Source organism: Pseudorca crassidens, chromosome 2 (assembly GCF_039906515.1).
Source record: "Pseudorca crassidens isolate mPseCra1 chromosome 2, mPseCra1.hap1, whole genome shotgun sequence".
Lineage (NCBI taxonomy): Eukaryota > Metazoa > Chordata > Mammalia > Artiodactyla > Delphinidae > Pseudorca > Pseudorca crassidens.
Genome location: NC_090297.1, coordinates 156,781,666 through 156,800,732, shown reverse-complemented (window position 1 = coordinate 156,800,732; position 19,067 = coordinate 156,781,666). Strand labels below are relative to the sequence as shown.

General features: G+C 39.2%; 1 protein-coding gene across 2 annotated transcripts in view; it reads left to right on the top strand.

Moving 5' to 3' along the window:
• PLD5 (phospholipase D family member 5) overlaps positions 1 to 19,067 on the top strand; it is a 491,284-nt gene that overhangs the window by 379,795 nt on the left and 92,422 nt on the right. For both annotated transcript variants that reach the window (XM_067729472.1, XM_067729473.1), the window contains one exon: positions 12,011 to 12,138. In XM_067729472.1, coding sequence (XP_067585573.1) covers positions 12,011 to 12,138 — 128 coding nt within the window. The remainder of the gene's footprint in view (positions 1 to 12,010; positions 12,139 to 19,067) is intronic.

Here is a 19,067-nt window from a genome sequence, read left to right as displayed (position 1 = left end):
GGTGCTGAACCCTTTTAGCTTTTGCTTGTCTGTAAAACTTTTGATCTTGCCATCAAATCTGATGAAAGCCTTGCCAGGTAGAGTATTCTTAATTGTAGCTTTTTCTCTTTCATCACTTTAAATATATTGTGCCATTCCCTTCTGGCTTGCAGAGTTTCTGCTGAAAATTCAACTGATAGCCTCATGGGAGTTCCCTTGTGGGTAACTAACTTGTTGCTTTTCCCTTTCTGCTTTTAATATTCTCTCTATCTTTAATTTTTGCCATTTTAATTACAATTTGTCTTGGTGTGGTCCTCTTTGGGTTGATCCTGTTTAGGACCCTCTGTGCTTCCTGGACCTGGAAACCTGTTTCCTTCCCCAGGTTAGGGAAATTTTCAGCTATTATGTCTTCAAATATGTTCTCTGCCCCTTTCTCTCTCTCTCTTCTCCTTATGGGAACCCTATTATGTGAACGTTAGTATGTGAACATTAGGTGTCTTGTAAATGGTCCCCACTTCTTATTATTCTTTTTTCTGTTCAGCTTCAGTGATTTCCATTACTCTGTCTTCCAGCTTGCTGATCTGTTTTTCTGTATCATTTAATCGACTGCTGATTCTTTCTAGTGTATTTTTCATTTCAGTTATTATATTCTTCAGCTCTGTTTGGTTCTTTTCTTATATTTTCTAACCTTTGTTAAACTTCTCACTGTGTTCATCCATTCTTCTCCTGAGTTCTTTGAACATCTTTCCAACCATTACCTTGAACTCTTTCTTGGATAGATTGCCTATCTCCACTTCACTTAGTTCTTCTGGGGTTTTATCTTATTCCTTCATTTGGAACTTATTCCTTTGTCACCTCATTTTGCCTAATTTGGTGTTTGTACTTCTATGTATTTGGCAGGTTGATTATGTTTCCCTGCCTTGGAGAAGTAATCTTTTATAAAAGATGTTCTGTGCATCCCAGTAATATACTCCCCTTTGGTTACCAGAGGTAAATGCTGTAGGGGTTCTCCCTATGTGGGCTGTGCAGGTCTTTCTGTTATGGCAGACTGACTACTGTGGGCAGCCTGGTAGGTGTCTGGCCTCCAGTTTGGTTGGTTGCCAGGCCCTCCCTTGTGCAGAAACTACTGGCTGCTGATTGGGGGGACCATGAGGCTGCTGCCTGCAGGGCCTTGGAGGTCTTGGAGTTCGTTTTGTTCTGCTGGTGGGCAGGGCTGGGTCCTGATACAGGAGGCTGCTGGGATGTGATGGTCCTGGGACTTGTGTGTGACTGCTGGTGGGCAGGGCCAGGCCCAGGGGATTGCGGGGCTGGTGCCTGCCCGTTGGTGGGTGAGGCCAGATCCTGGGGCTAGTGCTGGCTCACTGATTGGCAGAACTGGTGTCTCTGGGTGCAGGGCCCTGGCAGTCCTAAGGCTAGTGTGCAGGGCTTGGTCCTAGAGTCCTGGGGCCTCTGGTGGACAGGGCTGGGTCCCAGGGTGGTTCTGGGCTCAGGGGACTTAAGACAGCAGGCCTCCTGGTGGGTGGAGCTATGTCCCTGCCTGGCTAGTTGTTTGGCCTAAAGCATCCCAGTACTGGTGCTGACCATCCAGTGGGTGAGGTCAGGTTCCAGTGCTAATAAGCTCAAGGGAGGATTCCAAAACGACTCTTGCCAGGAGTGGTGCCCAAGTGGCAGATAAAGCTCCCCACAATGGCTGCCACCAATGTCTGAGTCCCCAGGGTGAGCTCCAGTTACCTCCTGCCTCTTCTGTAGACTCTCCAGGATCAGCAGGTGGATCTGAACCAGGCTCCTTTCAAATCACTTCTTCTGCCCTGGGTCCTAGAGCATGTGAGATTTTGTGCGCACCCTTAAAGAGTGGAGTCCCTATTTCCCACAGCCCTCTGACTATCCTGAAAGTAAGCCCTTCCAGCCTTCAAAGCCAAATGCTCTGCAAGCTTGTCCTCCTGGTGCAGGACCCCCAGGCTGGGGAGCCTGATTTGGAGCTCAGATCACCTGCTCATTGGGAAGAACCTCTGCAGTTGTAATTATCCTCCCTTTTGTGGGTCACCCACCCCAGGGTATGGGTCTTGACTGTACCGTGTCTCCACCCCTCCTACGAGTCTCACTGTGGTTCCCTCTTTATATTTTTAGTTATGGATGTTTTCTGCTGGCCTTCTGATTTTTCTCATCAATAGTTACTCTGTAAATAGTTGTAATTTTGGTGTGCCCTTGGGAGGAGGTGAGCTCAGGGTCTTCCCACCATTGTGGCCACACCCTGGTATGCTTGAATTTGAATCAGCCACTTTTGCTCTTTTGTCCATAATTTCACGTAACATTTGGTATATACTAGATATTCAGTAAAGGTTTACTGAATACTTTTAGGCATCAATAAGTAACCGTAGATACTCTGACTGCAGGGATACACAGGCCTGTGGTCCCTGAAATCACACTCTTTAGGCTAAACTGCCAAGTAAATTAACATAGTACTTTTAGGGAGATGGCTATGCAGTGTGGGATGAAGAGGTTGAAAGGGATAATCCTCAGTGAGTCTTTCAGATAGGCTCAGTGTCCACTCAGGTGGGCCAGTGGGCTGGGGCTCGGGACCTGAGCAAGAATATGTGGGGAGTCTAAGAGCTAATAAATAGCCCAATGCACATATCCCAGGCCAGGAAGTGAGAGCCAGCCAATGTCACAGAAGATTAGAGTTTCTAGGCAGAATGAGAAGGCAGGTGAAGGCCTGACAGAGGCACATGTTTAAGGTAGACTCTGAAGCAAATCCAAGATCACCTTGATTCTCTTCCTCCAGAGATGAGAAGATGCTTCCGTTAGTGCTGGTGAGCCTAGTGCTGTTGAAGAGCATAGCCAGTTAAAGTGGCCAAGATCTCTGTTATGGATTGAGTTGTGTGTCCCCAAAAGACATGTTAAAGACCTACCCCCTAGTACCTCAGAATATGACCTTATTTGGAAATGGGTTTTTTGCAGGTATAATTAATTAAGATAGGATCATATTGTAGTACGATGGGCCCTTAATCCGGCATAATTAGTGTCACTATAAGAAGAGGAGAAAACAAAGACACATAAGAAGAAGACACCATGTGACAACAGAAGTGGGGAGATTGGAGTAATGCATCTGTTAGCAAAGGAATGCCAAAGATTGATGGCCACAAGAAGCTAGGAAGAAGCAAGAAAGGATTATCCTCTATGTTTCAGAAGGAGCACGGCCCTGCTGACATCTTCATTTTCGACTTCTAACCACCAGAGCTAAGAGAGAACAAGTTTCTGTTGTTTTAAGCCACTCGGTTTGTGGTACTTTGCAATGGCAGCACTCTCCAAAGACAAATGCTGCTCTTCATCCACTTAGGAGCACTGGCAGCTGTCTCTGGGGGTACCACACCCTCTGTGCAGATTTGGGTCTCTCCATAATTGCCATGGTAACTACCCACTTTGGACATTCACATTCTTCCATACCTCTGGGAAGTTACTCTTCCAGGATGGTTGAAGGCTAAGGAACATGTGCCTGCAATTATCTAGGATAATGAACTTGCTCCACCCACAGAGAAAAACTTCCTGGATGCTCTCTTCACCGCACATCCTCTCCCAGCCCCATGGCCTCTTTTTTTATCCTCCTGCCACAGGAGCCCAGATGCATACATTTTCCCAAGAGTTACAGATTAAGTTCATAGTGTAAATCAATCTTCTTTCTGTATCCTGGAATGTAGCCTTAGGCATATGATATTACGTCTTCCTCTTGTAGTGAAGATTTTGACAAAGAAAAGGCCCACCAGAATACATTTTCTTTATTAATACTGAATATGTGAAAATTGAATAGTTTAGTACATTAAATATATACATGTAGATTGTTCTTTTAAAGAAATGGACCTTTAGGGCTTCCCTGGTGGCGCAGTGGTTGAGAGTCCTCCTGCCGATGCAGGGGACGCGGGTTCGTGCCCCGGTCCGGGAGGATCCGGCATGCCGTGGAGCGGTTGGGCCTGTGGCCTGCGTGTCCGGAGCCAGTGCTCTGCGGCGGGAGAGACCACAACAGTGAGGCCCGCGTACCGCAAAAAAAAAAAAAAAAAAGAAATGGACCTTTACCGGAAATTCACTTAAGTGGCTTTGTATTCAGTGAACTATATGTTCCTTTTTTTTTTTTTAACATTTTGATTGGAGTATAAATACTTTACAATGGTGTGTTAGTTTCTGCTGTTAACAAAGTGAATCACCTATACGTATACATATATCCCCATATCCCCGCCCTCTTGCATCTCCCTCCCACCCTTCCTATCCCTCCCCTCTAGGTGGATACAAAGCACCGAGCTGATCTCACTGTGCTAGGAGGCTACTTCCCACTAGCTATGTATTTTATATTTGCTACTATATATATGTCCATGCCACTCTCTCACTTCGTCCCAGCTTACCCTTCCCCATCCCCGTGTCCTTAAGTCCATTCTCTACATCTGCATCTCTGTTCCTGTACTGCCTCTAGGTTCTTCAGAACCTTTTCTTTTTTTTTTTTTTTTTTAGATTCCATGTATATGTGTTAGCACACAGTATTTGTTTTTCTGTTTCTGACTTACTTCACACTGTATGACAGTCTCTAGGCCCATCCACCTCACTACAAATAAAGCAATTTCGTTTCTTTTTATGGCTGTGTAATATTCCCTTGTATATATGTGCCACATCTTCTTTATCCATTCATCTGTTGATGGACACTTAGGTTGCTTCCATGTCCTGTCTATTGTAAATAGAGCTGCAATGAACATTGTGGTACATGAATCTTTTTGAATTATGGTGTTCTCAGGGTATATGCCCAGTAGTGGGATTGCTGGGTCATATGGTAATTCTATTTTTAGTTTTTAAGGAACCTCCATACTGTTCTCCATAGTGGCTGTATCAATTTACATTCCTACCAACAGTGCAGGAGGGTTCCCTTTTTTCCACACCAGCTCCAGCATTTACTGTTTGTAAATTTTTTGATGGTGGCCATTCTGACTGCTGTGAGGTGATACCTCATTGTAGTTTTGATTTGCATTTCTCTAATGATTAGCGATGTTGAGCATCCTTTCATGTGTCTGTTGGCAATCTGTATATATTCTTTGGAGAAATGTCTACTTAGGTCTTCTGCCCATTTTTCGATTCGGTTATTTGTTTTTTTGATATTGAGCTGCATGACCTGCTTGTATATTTTGGAGATTAATCCTTTGTCAGTTGCTTCGTTTGCAAATATTTTCTCCCATTCTGAGGGTTGTCTTTTTGTCTTCTTTATGGTTTCCATTGCTGTGCAAAAGCTTTTAAGTTTCATTAGGTCCCATTTGTTTATTTTTGTTTCTATTTCCTATTCTCTAGGAGGTGGGTCAAAAAGGATCTTGCTGTGATTTATGTCATAGAATGTTCTGCGTATGTTTTCCTCTTAACAGTTTTGTAGTGTTTGGCCTTACATTTAGGTCTTTAATCCATTTTGAGTTTATTTTTGTGTATGGTGTTAGGGAGTGTTCTAATTTCATACTTTTGCATGTACCTGTCCAGTTTTCCCAGCACCACTTATTGAAGAGGCTGTCTTTTCTCCATTGTATATTCTTGCCTCCTTTATCAAAGATGTGGTGACCATATGTGTGTGGGTTTACCTCTGGACTTTCTATCCTGTTCCATTGATCTATATTTCTGTTTTTGTGCCAGTACCATACTGTCTTGATTACTGTAGCTTTCTATTATAGTGTGAAGTCAGGGAGTCTGATTCCTCCAGCTCCGTTTTTCTTTCTCAAGATTGCTTTGGCTATTCGGGGTCTTTTGTGTTTCCGTACAAATTGTGAAATTTTTTGTTCTAGTTCTGTGAAAAATGCCATTGGTAGTTTGATAGGGATTGCACTGAATCTGTAGTTTGCTTTGGGTAGTATATTCATTTTCACAATGTTGAATCTTCCAACCAAGAACATGGTATATCTCTACATCTGTTTGTTTCATCTTGAATTTCTTTCATCAGTGTCTTATAGTTTTCTGCATACAGGACTTTTTCTCCTTAGGTAGGTTTATTCTTAGGTATTTTATTCTTTTTGTTGCAATGGTAAATGAGAATGTTTCCTTAATTTCTCTTTCAGATTTTTCATCATTACTGTATAGGAATGCAAGAGATTTCTGTGCATTAATTTTGTATCCTGCTACTTTACCAAATTCATTGATTAGCTTTAGTAGATTTTTTGTAGCATCTTTAGGATTCTCTATGTATAGTATTATGTCATCTGCAAACAATGACAGTTTTACTTCTTCTTTTCCGATTTGGATTCCTTTTACTTGTTTTTCTTCTATAATTGCTGTGGCTAAAAGTTCCAAAACTACGTTGAATAATAGTGGTGAGAGTGGACATCCTTGCTTTGTACCTCATCTTCATGGAAATGCTTTCACGTTTTCACCATTGAGAATGATGTTTGCTGTGGGTTTGTCGTATATGGCCTTTATTATGTTGACGTAAGTTCCCTCTATGCCTACTCTCTGGATGGTTTTTATCATAAACAGGTGTTGAATTTTGTCAAAAGCTTTCTCTGCATCTGTTGAGATGATCATATGGTTTTTATTCTTCAGTTTGTTAATATGGTGTATCACATTGATTGATTTGCTTATATTGAAGATTCCTTGCATTCCCAGGATAAACCCCACTTGATCATTGTGTATGATACTTTTAGTGTGCTGTTGGATTCTGTTAGCTAGTATTTTCTTGAGGATTTTTGAATCTATGTTCATTGGTGATATTGGCCTGTAGTTTTCTTTATTAAGTCTTTGTCTGGTTTTTGTGGGAGTTTTACTCCCTCTACTATATTTTGGAAGAGTTTGAGAAGGTTAGGTGTTAGCTCTTCTCTAAGTGTTTGACAGAATTCACCTGTGAAGCCATCTGGTCCTGGGCTTTTGTTTGTTGGAAGGTTTTTAATCACACTTTCAATTTCAGTACTTGTGATTGGTCTGTTTATATTTTCTCTTTCTTCCTGGTTCAGTCTCGGAAGGTAGTGCTTTTCTAAGAATTTGTCCATTTTTTCCAGGCTGTCCATTTTATTGGCATATAGTTGCTTGCAGTAATATCTCATGATTCTTTGTATTTCTGCAGTGTCAGTTTTTACTTCTCTTTTTTCATCTAATTCTAATGATTTGAGTCTTCTCCCTTTTTTTCTTGATGAGTCCAGCTAATGGTTTATCAATTTTGTTTATGTTCTCAAAGAACCAGCTCTTAGTTTTATTGATCTTTGCCATCATTTTCTTCATTTATTTTTCATTTATTTTGGATCTGATCTTATGATTTCTTTCCTTCTGCTAACTTTGGGGGTTTTTTGTTCTTCTTTCTCTAACTACTTTAGGTATATGGTTAGGTTGTTTATTTGAGATGTTTATGTTTCTTGAAGTAGGATTGTATTGCTATAAACTTCCCTCTTAGAACTGCTTTTGCTGTGTCCCATAGGTTTTGGATCGTCGTGTTTTCATTGTCATTTGTTTCTAGGTATTTTTTGATTTCCTCTTTGATTTCTTCAGTGATCTCTTGTTTATTGAGTAGTGTATTGTCTAGCCTCCATATGTTTGCATGTTTTACATATTTTTTCCTGTAATTGACTTCTAGTCTCATAGTGTTGTGGTTGGAAAAGATGCTTCATACCTTTTCAATTTTCTTAAGTTTACTGAGGCTTGATTTTTAACAAAGACATGGTCTATCCTGGAGAATGTTCCATGAACTCTTGAGAAGAAAGTGTATTCTGTTGTTTTTGGTTGGAATGTCCTATAAATATCAATTAAGACCATCTTGTATAATGTGTCATTTAAAGCTTGTGTTTCTTTCTTTATTTTCATTTTGGATGATCTCTCCATTGGTGAAAGTGGGGTGTTAAAGTCCCCTAGTATTATTGTGTTACTGTTGATTTCCCCTTTTATGGCTGTTAGCATTTGCCTTTTGTATTGAGGTGCTCCTATGTTCGGTGCATAAATATTTACCATTGTCATGTCTTCTTCTTGGATAGATCCCTTGATCATTATGAAGTGTCCTTCTTTGTCTCTTGTAATAGCCTTTATTTTAAAGTCTATTTTGTCTGATACGAGAATTGCTACTCCAGCTTTCTTTTGATTTCCATTTGCATGGAATACCTTTTTCCATCCCCACACTTTCAGTTTCTATGTGTCCCTAGGTCTGAAGTGGGTCTGTTGTAGACAGCATATATACGAGTCTTGTTTTTGTATCCATTCAGCCAGTCTATGTCTTTTCTTTGGAGCATTTGATCCATTTACATTTAAGGTAGTTATCGATATGTGTGTTCCTATTACCATTTTCTTAATTGTTTTGGGTTTGTTATTGTAGGTCTTTTCCTTCTCTTGTGTTTCCTGCCTAGAGAAGTTCCTTTAGCACTTGTTGTAAAGGTAGATTGGTGGTGCTGAAATCTCTTAGCTTTTGCTTGTTTGTAAAGCTTTTGAATTCTCCATAGAATTTGAATGAGATCCTTGCTGGGTGGAGTAATCTTGTTGTAGGTTTTTCCCTTTCAGTCCCTTTCTTTTTCTCTTCTTCTTCTGGGCCCCCTATAATTCGAATGTTGGTGCATTTAATGTTGTCCCAGTGGTCTCTGAAATTGTCCTCAATTCTTTTCATTCTTTTTTCTTTATTCTGCTCTGTGGTAGTTATTTCCACTATTTTGTCTTCCAGGTCACTTATCCATTCTTCTGCCTCAGTTATTCTGCTATTGATTCCTTCTAGAGAATTTTTAATTTCATTTATTGTGGTGTTCATCATTGTTTGTTTGCTCTTTAATTCTTCTAGGTCCTCGTTAAACATTTCTTGTATTTTTGCCATTCTACTTCCAAGATTTTGGATCATCTTTACTATCAGTACTCTGAATTCTTTTTCATGTAGACTGCCTCCTCATTTGTTTGGTCTGGTGGGTTTTTCTCTGTCTTCTCATTTTGCTTAACTTACTGTGTTTGGGGTCTCCTTTTCGCAGGCTGCAGGTTCATAGTTCCCGTTGTTTTTGGTGTCTGCCCCCAGTTGGTAAGATTTGTTCAGTAGGTTGTGTAGGCTTCCTGGTGGAGGGGACTGCTGCCTGTGTTCTGGTTGACCTGGCTGTATCTTGTCTTTCTGTTGGGCAGGACTGCGTCCGATGGTGTGTTTTGGGGTGTCTGTGAACTTATTATGATTTTCGGCAGCCTCTCTTCTAATGGGTGGGGTTTTGTTCCTGTCTTGCTAGTTGTTTGGCATGGGGTGTCCAACACTGGTAATTGCTGGTCGTAGAGTGGAGCTTGGTCTTAGTGTTGAGATGGAGATCTCTGGGAGAGCTCTCACCGATTGATACATGGTCCCAGGAGGTCTCTGGTGTACCAAAGTCCTGAGCTCGGCTCTCTCACCTCAGAGGCTCAGGCCTGACACCCAGCTAGAGCACCAAAACCCTGTCAGCCACACAGCTCAGAAGAAAAGGGAGGAAAAAAAGAAGAAAGAAATAAAAAGAAAAATAAATAAATAAATAAAGTTATTAAAATAAAAAAAATTATTAAACTAAAAAAAGTAAAAAAAAAAAAGAAAAGAAAAAACAGAGCAACCAAACCAATAAACAAATCCACCAATGATAACAAGCACTAAAAAACTATACTAAAAAGAAAAAAAAAAACAGACAGACAGTACCCTAGGACTAATGGTAAAAGGAAACCTATACAGACAAGATCACAAAAAGGAGCATACATACACACACCCACAAAAAGGGAAAAAGAAAAAAAAAAAAAATATATATATATATATATGAAGGGAGAGAGCAACCAAATCAATAAACAAATCTACCAGTGATAGTAAGCTCTAAATACTAAACTGAGATAAACATGAAATCAGGAACAAATTAGATGAAGAAAGCAAACCTCGAGTCTACAGTTGCTCCCAAAGTCCACCGCCTCAATTTTGGAACGATTCGTTGTCTCTTCAGGTATTCCAGAGATGCAGGGTACATCAAGTTGTTTGTGGAGATTTAATCCGCTGCTCCTGAGGCTCCATGGAGAAATTTGTTTCTCTTCTTTGTTCACACAGCTCCTGGGGTTCAGCTTTGGTTTTGGCCCTGCCACTGCGTGTAGGTCGCCCTTTGGTGTCTGTTCTTCGCCCAGACAGGAGTGGGTTAAAGGAGAGGCTGAATAGGGGGCTCTGGCTCACTCAGGCCGGGGGAGGGAGGGGTATGGAATGCGGGACGAGCCGGCGGCGGCAGAGGCCAGCATGACGTTGCAACAGCCTGAGTCGCTCCAAGTGTTCTCCCAGGGAAGTTGTCCCTGGATCACAGGACCCTCGCAGTGGCAGGCTGCACAGGCTCCTGGGAGGGAAGGTGTGGATAGTGACCTGTGCTTCCATACAGGCCTCTTGGTGGCTGTAGCAGCAGCCTTAGCATTTCATGCACAACTCTGGTGTCTGCGCTGATAGCCACAGCTCGCGCCCATCTCTGGAGCTCATTTAGGTGGTGCTCTGAATCTCCTCTCCTCACGCGCACCGAAACAATGGTCTCTTGCCTCTTAGGCACCTCCAGACTTTTTCCCAGACTCCCTCCCAGCTAGCTGTGGTGCACTAGCCCCCTTCAGGCTGTGTTCACACAGCCAACCCCAGTCCTCTCCTTGTGGTCTGACCTCCAAAGCCTGAGCCTCAGCTCCCAGCGCCCACCCGTCCTAGCGGGTGAGCAGACAAGCCTCTCAGGCTGGTGAGTGCTGGTTGGCACTGATATTCTGTGAGAGCATCTCTCCATTTTGCCCTCTGCACCTCTTTTGCTACCCTCTCCTCCATGGCTCTGAAGCTTCCCCCGCCCACCCCCTATCTCCACCAGTGAAGGGGCTTCTTAGTGTGTGGAAACATCTCCTCCTTCACAGCTCCCTCCCAGAGGTACAGGTCCCATTCATATTCCTTTGTCTCTGTTTTTTCTTTTTTCTTTTGCCCTACCCAGGTATGTGGGGAGTTTCTTGCCTTTTGGGAGGCCTGAGGTCTTCTGCCAGCGTTCAGTAGGTATTCTGTAGGAGTTGTTCCACATGTAGATCTATTTTTGATGTATTTGTGGGGAGGAAGGTGATCTCCACGTCTTACTCTTCTGCCATCTTGAAGGTCCCCCTGTATATGTTCCTTTTGAGAAGCTGTAAACACATAGTCCTGAGGCAGCAGTACATAGCAGCTTGACAACTGATTATGACACATGATGCATAGAACAATTGGTTAAATTCAGATCTTAAAGTGAATTTTTCGGTTTTAACAATAGTCTGGGCGACCTAGTTGACCTTACATTTCTGTAAGTCTTGAATAACCCCGTTGCTGATATTAAGAATTATCAGATAAAGAAAGGCTAGGAAGAAACCAAATCCAAATTAAATAATGAAGAGGGAAACAAAGAAGTTAAGGCAAGTGAAAGGGTAAAAGGTGAAACTAACATACAGAAAGTATAGGAAGGCCAGTTCCTATGAACAACAAGGATTTACTGTATAACACAGGGAACTATATTCAATATCTTATAATAACCTATAATGGAGAAGAATCTGAAATATATATATATATATATATGTGTATGTATGTATGTATGTATATGTATGTATATACATAACTGGATCACTGTTGTACACCTGAAACTAACACAACATTGTAAATCAACTATACTTCAATAAAGAAAAAGAAGGCCAGTTTCTTATTGAGGAATGGCATATTACTAAGCAAGACTGATCTTTTATTGATTGCAAAATTGTATGAAAGTTATCCCAAAAGTAAAAGAAAAAAGAGCATGGCACACCTATCTCACCATTTGAGTGATAAATCAAGGAGCGGGGATTTGAGTCAGATCTGACTTGAGAAGCCATGATCTTCTCACCATGTGGAGCTATACATAGGGAAAAACTTATTCTTTTTTTTTCCCTTTGTATTCTCTTTGGGAATAAAGTAACTCCTTGAGGGTCCTCTCTGCACTTAACTAATGTAAATATTTGGCTTCCCTGAATGCCAACTGTGATGGATGCAAACCATGAGTATTTCTGCCGGTACGTGACTGACTGCATGTTCATGGCCTTGACACAGAGGCTGACTGGGATTTCCTTGAACTCCTAGGAGCTGAGGTGACCTACATGAACATGACTGCCTACAACAAGGGCCGGCTGCAGTCCTCCTTCTGGATTGTGGACAAACAGCATGTTTACATCGGCAGTGCTGGTTTGGACTGGCAGTCCCTGGGACAGGTAATCTTTTCATTACATAAAGTCAGTGTTCTGTCAGCATCAAAACTACCACCTCCAAAAAAAAAACAAACACAACAAAAAAAACCTACCACCTCCATAAAGCATTCAGTCACCTCTACTGTGGTTGAGGGAAATTAAACCTACAGCTTTTGTTATTTTGCATAGTTTTAGTAGGTTCACCTTCATTTAAAATGAAATGATAAACCTTTCTTTGTCAGAATCATTTTACCAAAAGAACTGCCATTGCTTCAGCACTTTTATAACTCAGATGCTACTCCAAGATTCTTTAGAACATGTTTGTGTGTAATTTATATTACACAAAGGTAAATTTTCAGGATGAGATCACATAATCTATGAGAAACAGGAAAACATAAATTCAGTCTAGGATCACATATTGTAGAATAATAGTTTTATCCCTTTAAAAAATCTTAAGATAAAGATGTCTTCATCTTTCCCTTTGCAAATAATTAACTTCAAATATCTTGAAAATATACTTGAACAGTCTTTTAATTTTCATGTATTTATTTGTGCCAAAGGTGATCCATGGAGGATTATAAATCACCTTCTTCCCATTTGTCAACTAGTGGCTGGAAGTTCTTCATCATTGGATGCATAAGAAGACTGACCAGTCAACCATGCATGCACAGAGCCCACACACAATGTTTTACCTGAGCTCTTTTAATATTAGGATCCCTGAAATGACATTGAATTCTACTGCACTTCTATTTATTCCTATGGGAAAAAAGCACTGATGTGCAGACACACAATGGCCATAGCTTGAAAGAAAACACCACGTGGGATAAATCTGACAGAGGGTAATATTATATTTGTACTGTTAGCTTCAGGCCTTTAACCATTTGCCTCCCAGTTTCCACTCTTTTCCTTCTTAAACTACCGTCTTTCATGCACACATATTCCATCTAGTTTTCCTCTTTTAATGTGTGAGGCAAATAAAAGTGCTCAGCTGTAAAAGAAATGGGCAAATGAAATACTAAAAACCCAATTATTGCCCTCTCCATGGAATAGTGTGGAGCCAAAGCACAACTTATCTAAGGTGGTTTTCTAGTTTTGCATGTGAGGAGGAGTCACAGTCAGTAGCCCAGTCTCAAGGGCCAAGTACTTGGTATCTCTAATAAGACAGTCTCCCTCCCCAGCAGAGGAGGGGACACTGAAAGAAAATGCCGTAATTCATTTTGGAATTGAAAGCACCATCAAAGATTATGACAAAACATTGTTTATTTTATATTTGCTCAGAAAATTAGGTGCTACCTACTGATATAAAAATGATTCTGAATAAAATAATAGTATAAATAATAATAATTGCAACAATAACTAGCTTATATTGAATGCAAGGTGTTCTAAGCCATGTAAATGGATTATTTAATTAAAACCTCACAATGATCCTATGAGGTAAACGCTATTATTGCATCCATTTTAAAGAAAAGTAGACGTCAGCTCAGAGTTGAGTTTCAGTATTGAATGTTTTAAGCAAATTTCTTCCAATATTAATTCTGATATGAAAAATATAAATTTTGATTCTGTTTATCTTGTGTCTGATGGCCCTTCAAACACACGTATAAAAATAGTGATTACAGCAACATCAGCACCTCAGAAATAAGTAAGGCAAAGATAGTATAAAACCTCAATAATTTAGAGTATTTAGAGAAAAATAGTCTAATTTATGGAAATCTCTGGGTCTATCTTTTGCTTTTTTTGTACTTACAAAAAATTAACCAATAAGTATCTTTTGCCCAGAAATTTTCATCTGGATCTCCCATATTAAATAGATAAAATTGGTTCTGTAACAATATTAATTATATGTAAATTCTGCTAAGTAGTTTTTAAAAAATTTTTACTGGAGCAGAGTTGATTTCTAATGTTGTGTTAGTTTCTACTGTATAGCAAAGAGAATCAGTTATACATATAGATATATCCACTTTTTTTTAGATTATTTTCCCATATAGGTCATTAGAGGGTACTGAGTAGATTTCCCTGTGCTATACAGTAGGTCCTTATTAAGTTATGTATTTTATATATAGTAGTGTGCATATGTGAATCCCAATCTCCCAATTTATCCCTCCCCCTTCCCCCCCAGTAACCATAAGACTGTTTTCTACCTGTGTGACTCTATGTTTTGTAAATAAGTTCATCTGTACCATTTTTTTAGATTCCACATATAAGCAATATCATGATATTTGTCTTTCTCTGTCTGGCTTACTTCACTCAGAATGAAAATCTCTAGGTCCATCCATGTTGATGTAAATGGCATTATTTTGTTCTTTTTTACGACTGAGTAATATTCCATTGTACATATGTACCACATCTTCTTCACCCATTCCTTTGTCGATGGACATGTAGGCTGCTTCGATGTCCTGGCTATTGTAAGTAGTGTTGCAATGAACATTGAGGTGCATGTATCTTTTCAAATTATGGTTTTCTCCAGGTGTATGCCCAACAGCTGGATCATATGGTAGTTCTATTTTTAGTTTTTTAAGGAACCTCCATAACGTTCTCCATAGTGGCTGTACCAATTTACATTCCCACCAACAGTGTAGGAGTGTTTCCTTTTCTCCACACTCTCTCCAGCATTTATTGTTTGTAGATTTTTTTGGTGATGGCCATTCTGAGTGCTGTGAGGTAAAACCTCATTGTAGTTTTGATTTGCATTTCTCTAATAATGCAAATTATTAGATCTGATTATTGTAGTGCAATAATTTATCATTATTATAGTGATGCTGAGCAGCTTTTCATGTACTTTTTGGCCATCTATACATCTTCTTTGGAAAAATGTCTATTTATTTAGATCTTCCAGACTTTTTTTTATTGGGTTGTTTGTTGTTGTTGTTTTTGTTATTGAGATGCATGAGCCGTTTGTATATTTTGGAGATCAATCCCATGTCATTTGCTTCATCTGCAAATATTTTCTCCCATTCTGTGGGTTGCTTTTCATGTTGTTATTGTTTCCTTTGCGGTGCAAAACTTTTTTTTTTTTTGCGGTACGCGGGCCTCTCACTGCTGTGGCCTCTCCCATTGTGGAGCACAGGCTCCGGACACGCAGGCTCAGCGGCCATGGCTCATGGGCCCAGCCGCTCGACGGCGTGTGGGATCTTCCCGGACTGGGACACAAACCCATGTACCCTGCATCAGCCCATGGACTCTCAACCACTGCGCCACCAGGGAAGCCCTGTGCAAAAGTTTAATTAGATCCCATTTGTTTATTTTTGTTTTTATTTTCATTACTCCAGAAGGAGAATCAAAAAAGATCTTGCTTTGATTTACGTCAGAGAGTGTTCTGCCTATGTTTTCTTCTAAGAGTTTTATAGCATCCAGCCTTACATTTAGGTCTTTAATCCATTTTGAGTTTATTTTTGTGTATGGTGTTATGGAGTGTTCTAATTTCATTCTTTTACATATAACTGCCCAGTTTTTCAAGCACCACTTATTGAAAAGACTGTCTTTTCTCCATTGTATATTCTTGCCTCCTTTGTCATAGATTAGTTGACCATAGGTGCGTGGGTTTACCTCTGAACTTTCTATCCTATTCCATTTATCTATATTTCTGTTTTTGTGCCAGTACCATACTGTTTTGATGACTGTAGCTTTGCAGTATACTCTGAAGTCAGGGAGTCTGATTCCTGCAGCTCTGTTTTTCTTTCTCAAGATTGCTTTGGCTATTCAGGGTCTTTTGTGTTTCCATACAAACTTTAAGATTTTTTTTTTTCTAGTTCTGTGCAAAATGTCATTGGTAATTTGACAGGGATTGCATTGAATCTGTAGATTGCTTTAGTCATTTGATAATATTGATTGTTCCAATCCAAGATCATGGTATATCTCTCCATCTGTGCATGTCATCTTTGATTTCTTTCATCAGTATCTTATTGTTTTCTGAATATAGGTCTTTTGCCTCCTTAGATAGGTTTATTACTAGGTATTTTATTCTTCTTGATGTGATGGTAAATGGGATTGTTTCCTTAGTTTCTCTTTCTCATCTTTCATTGTTAGTGTATGGTAATGCAAGAGATTTCTGTGTAATGATTTTGTGTCCTGCAACTTTACTGAATTCATTGATGAGCTCTTATAGTTTTCTGGTAGCATCTTTAGGATTTTCTATGTATAGTGTCATGTCACCTGCAAACAGTGACAGTTTTACTTCTTTTCCAACTTGGATTCCTTTTGTTTCTTTTTTTTCTCTGATTGCTGTGGCTAGGACTTCCAAAACTATGTTGAATAAAGGTGGCTAGAGTGGACATCTTTGTCTTGTTCTTTATCTTAGAGGAAATGCTTTCAGTTTTTCAACATTGAGAATGATGTTTTCTGTGGGTTTGTCAGATATGGCCCTTATTATGTTGAGTTAGATTCCCTCTATGCAAACTTTCTAGGGAGTTTTCATCAGAAATTGGTGTCGAATTTTGTCAAAAGCTTTTCCTGCATCTATTGAGATGATCATAAGTTTTTTATTCTTTAATTTGTTAATGTGGTGTATCACATTGATTGATTTGCATATATTGAAGAATCCTTGCATCCCTGGGATAAATCCCACTTGATTATGGTGTATGATCCTTTTAAGGTGTTGTTGGATTTCATTTGCTAGTATTTTGTTGAGGAATTTTGAGTCTATGTTCATCAGTGATATTGGCCTATAATGTTCTTTTTTTGTGGTGTCTTTGTTAGGTTTTGATATCAGGGTGATAGTGGCCTTGTAGAATGAGTTTGGGAGTGTTCCTTCCTCTGAAATTTTTTGGAAGAGTTTCAGAAGGATAGATACTAACTCTTCTCTAAATGTTTGATAGAATTCACCTGTGAAACCATCTGGTCCTAGACTTTTGTTTGTTGGAAGTTTTAAAATCACAGTTTCAATTTCAGTACTTATGAATGGTGTGTTCATATTTTCTATTTCTTCCTGGTTCAGTCTTGGAAGGTTGTACCTTTCTAAGAATTTGTCCATTTCTTCTAGGTTGTCCATTTTATTGCCATATAGTTGATTGTAGTAGTCTCTTATGATCCTTTGTATTTCTGTGGTGTTGGTTGTAACTTCTTTTTCATGTCTAATCTTATTGATTTCAGCCCTCTCCCTTTTTTTCTTGATGAGTCTGGCTAAAGGTTTAACAATTTTGTTTATCTTTTCAAAGAATCAGCTTTTAGTTTTATTGCTCTTTTCTATTATTTCCTTCATCTCTATTTCATTATTTCTGCTCTAATCTTTACAATTACTTTTCTTTTACTAACTTTGGGCTTTGTTTGTACTTCTTTCTCTAGTTGCTTTAGGTGTAAGGTTAGGTTGTTTATTTGTGATTTTTCTTGTTTCCTTAGGTAAGATTGTATTGCTATAAACTTCCCTCTTAGAACTGCTTTTGCTGCCTCCCACAGGTTTTGGATTGTCATGTTTTTGTTGTCATTTATCTCTAGGTATTTTTTAATTTCCTTTTTGATTTCTTCAGTGATCATTGGTTGTTTAGTAACATATTGTTTAGTCTCCAAGTGTTTGTGTTTTTTACAGTTTTCTTTTTCCTGTAGTATACTGCTAATCTATTGTTGTGGTCAGAAAAGATGCTTGATATGATTTCAGTTTTCTTAAATTTTCCAAGGCTTGATTTGTGGCCCAATATGTGATTTATCCTGGAGAGTGTTCGATGTGCACTTGAGAAGAAAGTGTATTTGGCTCCTTTCAGGTGGAATGTTCTATAAATATAAATTAAGTCCTTTTGGTCTAATGTATCATTTAAGGCCTGTGTTTCCTTATTGACTTTCTGTCTGGGTGATCTGTCCAATGGTGTAAGTGGGGTGTTAAATTCCCCCACTAGCATTGTGTTACTGTTGATTTACCCTTTGACAGCTGTTAGCATTTGGCTTATATATTGAGGTGCTCCTATGTTGGGTGCATATATATTTACAGTTGGTATATATTCTTCTTGGATTGGTCCCTTGATCATTATGTAGTGTCCTTCCTTGTCTCTTGTAACAGTCTTTATTTTAAAGTCTATTTTGTAAGATATGAGTATTGCTACTCCAGCTTTCTTTTGATTTCCATTTGCATGGAATACCTTTTTCCATCTCCTCACTTTCACTCTATACATGTCCCTAGATCTGAAGTAGGTCTCTTTTAGACAGCATATATATGGGTATTGTTTTTGTATCCATTCAGCCAGTCTATGTCTTTTGGTTGGAGCATTTAATCCATTTTTGTTTAAGGTAACTAACAATATGTATGTTTTTACTGCCATTTTGTTAATTCTTTTGGATTTGTTCTTGTAGGTCTTTTTTCTTCCCTTCTTCTTTTGATCTCTTCCTTTATGATTTGATGACTAAGTTTATGTTGTACTTGCATTCTTTTTTCTTTTTTTGTGTTTGTATCCATTGTAGATTTTCAGTGTGCAGTTACCCTGAGGTTTTTATATAGCAATCTATATATAATCAAGGTTTTTTAAAGTTGCTGGTCTTTTAATTTCAGATGTATTTCCAATATCCTATATTTGTACTCTCCTCTTCTCAAGATTGCTTGTTTTGAGATCATATTTGTACATGGATGATTTCCTACTTTTACTGTATGTTTGCCTTTACTGGTGAGGTTTCCCATTTGTAGTTTTCTTGTTTCTAGTTGTGGCTTTTTCTTTTCCACCTAGAGAAGTTCCCTTAGCATTTGTTGTAAAGCTGGTTTGGTGGTGCTCAATTCTCTTAGCTTTTGCTTGTCTGTAAAGCTTTTGATTTCTCCATCGAAGCTGAACAAGAGCCTTGCTGGGTAGAGTATTCTTTGTTGTAGGTTTTTCCTTTTCATCATTTTAAATACATTATATTACCCCCTTCTGGGCTGTAGAGTTTCTGCTGAAAAACCTGCTGATAACCTTATGGGAATTCCCTTGTCTGTTATTTGTTGCTTTTCCCTTGTTGCTTTTAATATTTTCTCTTTGTCTTTAATTTTTGTCAATTTGATT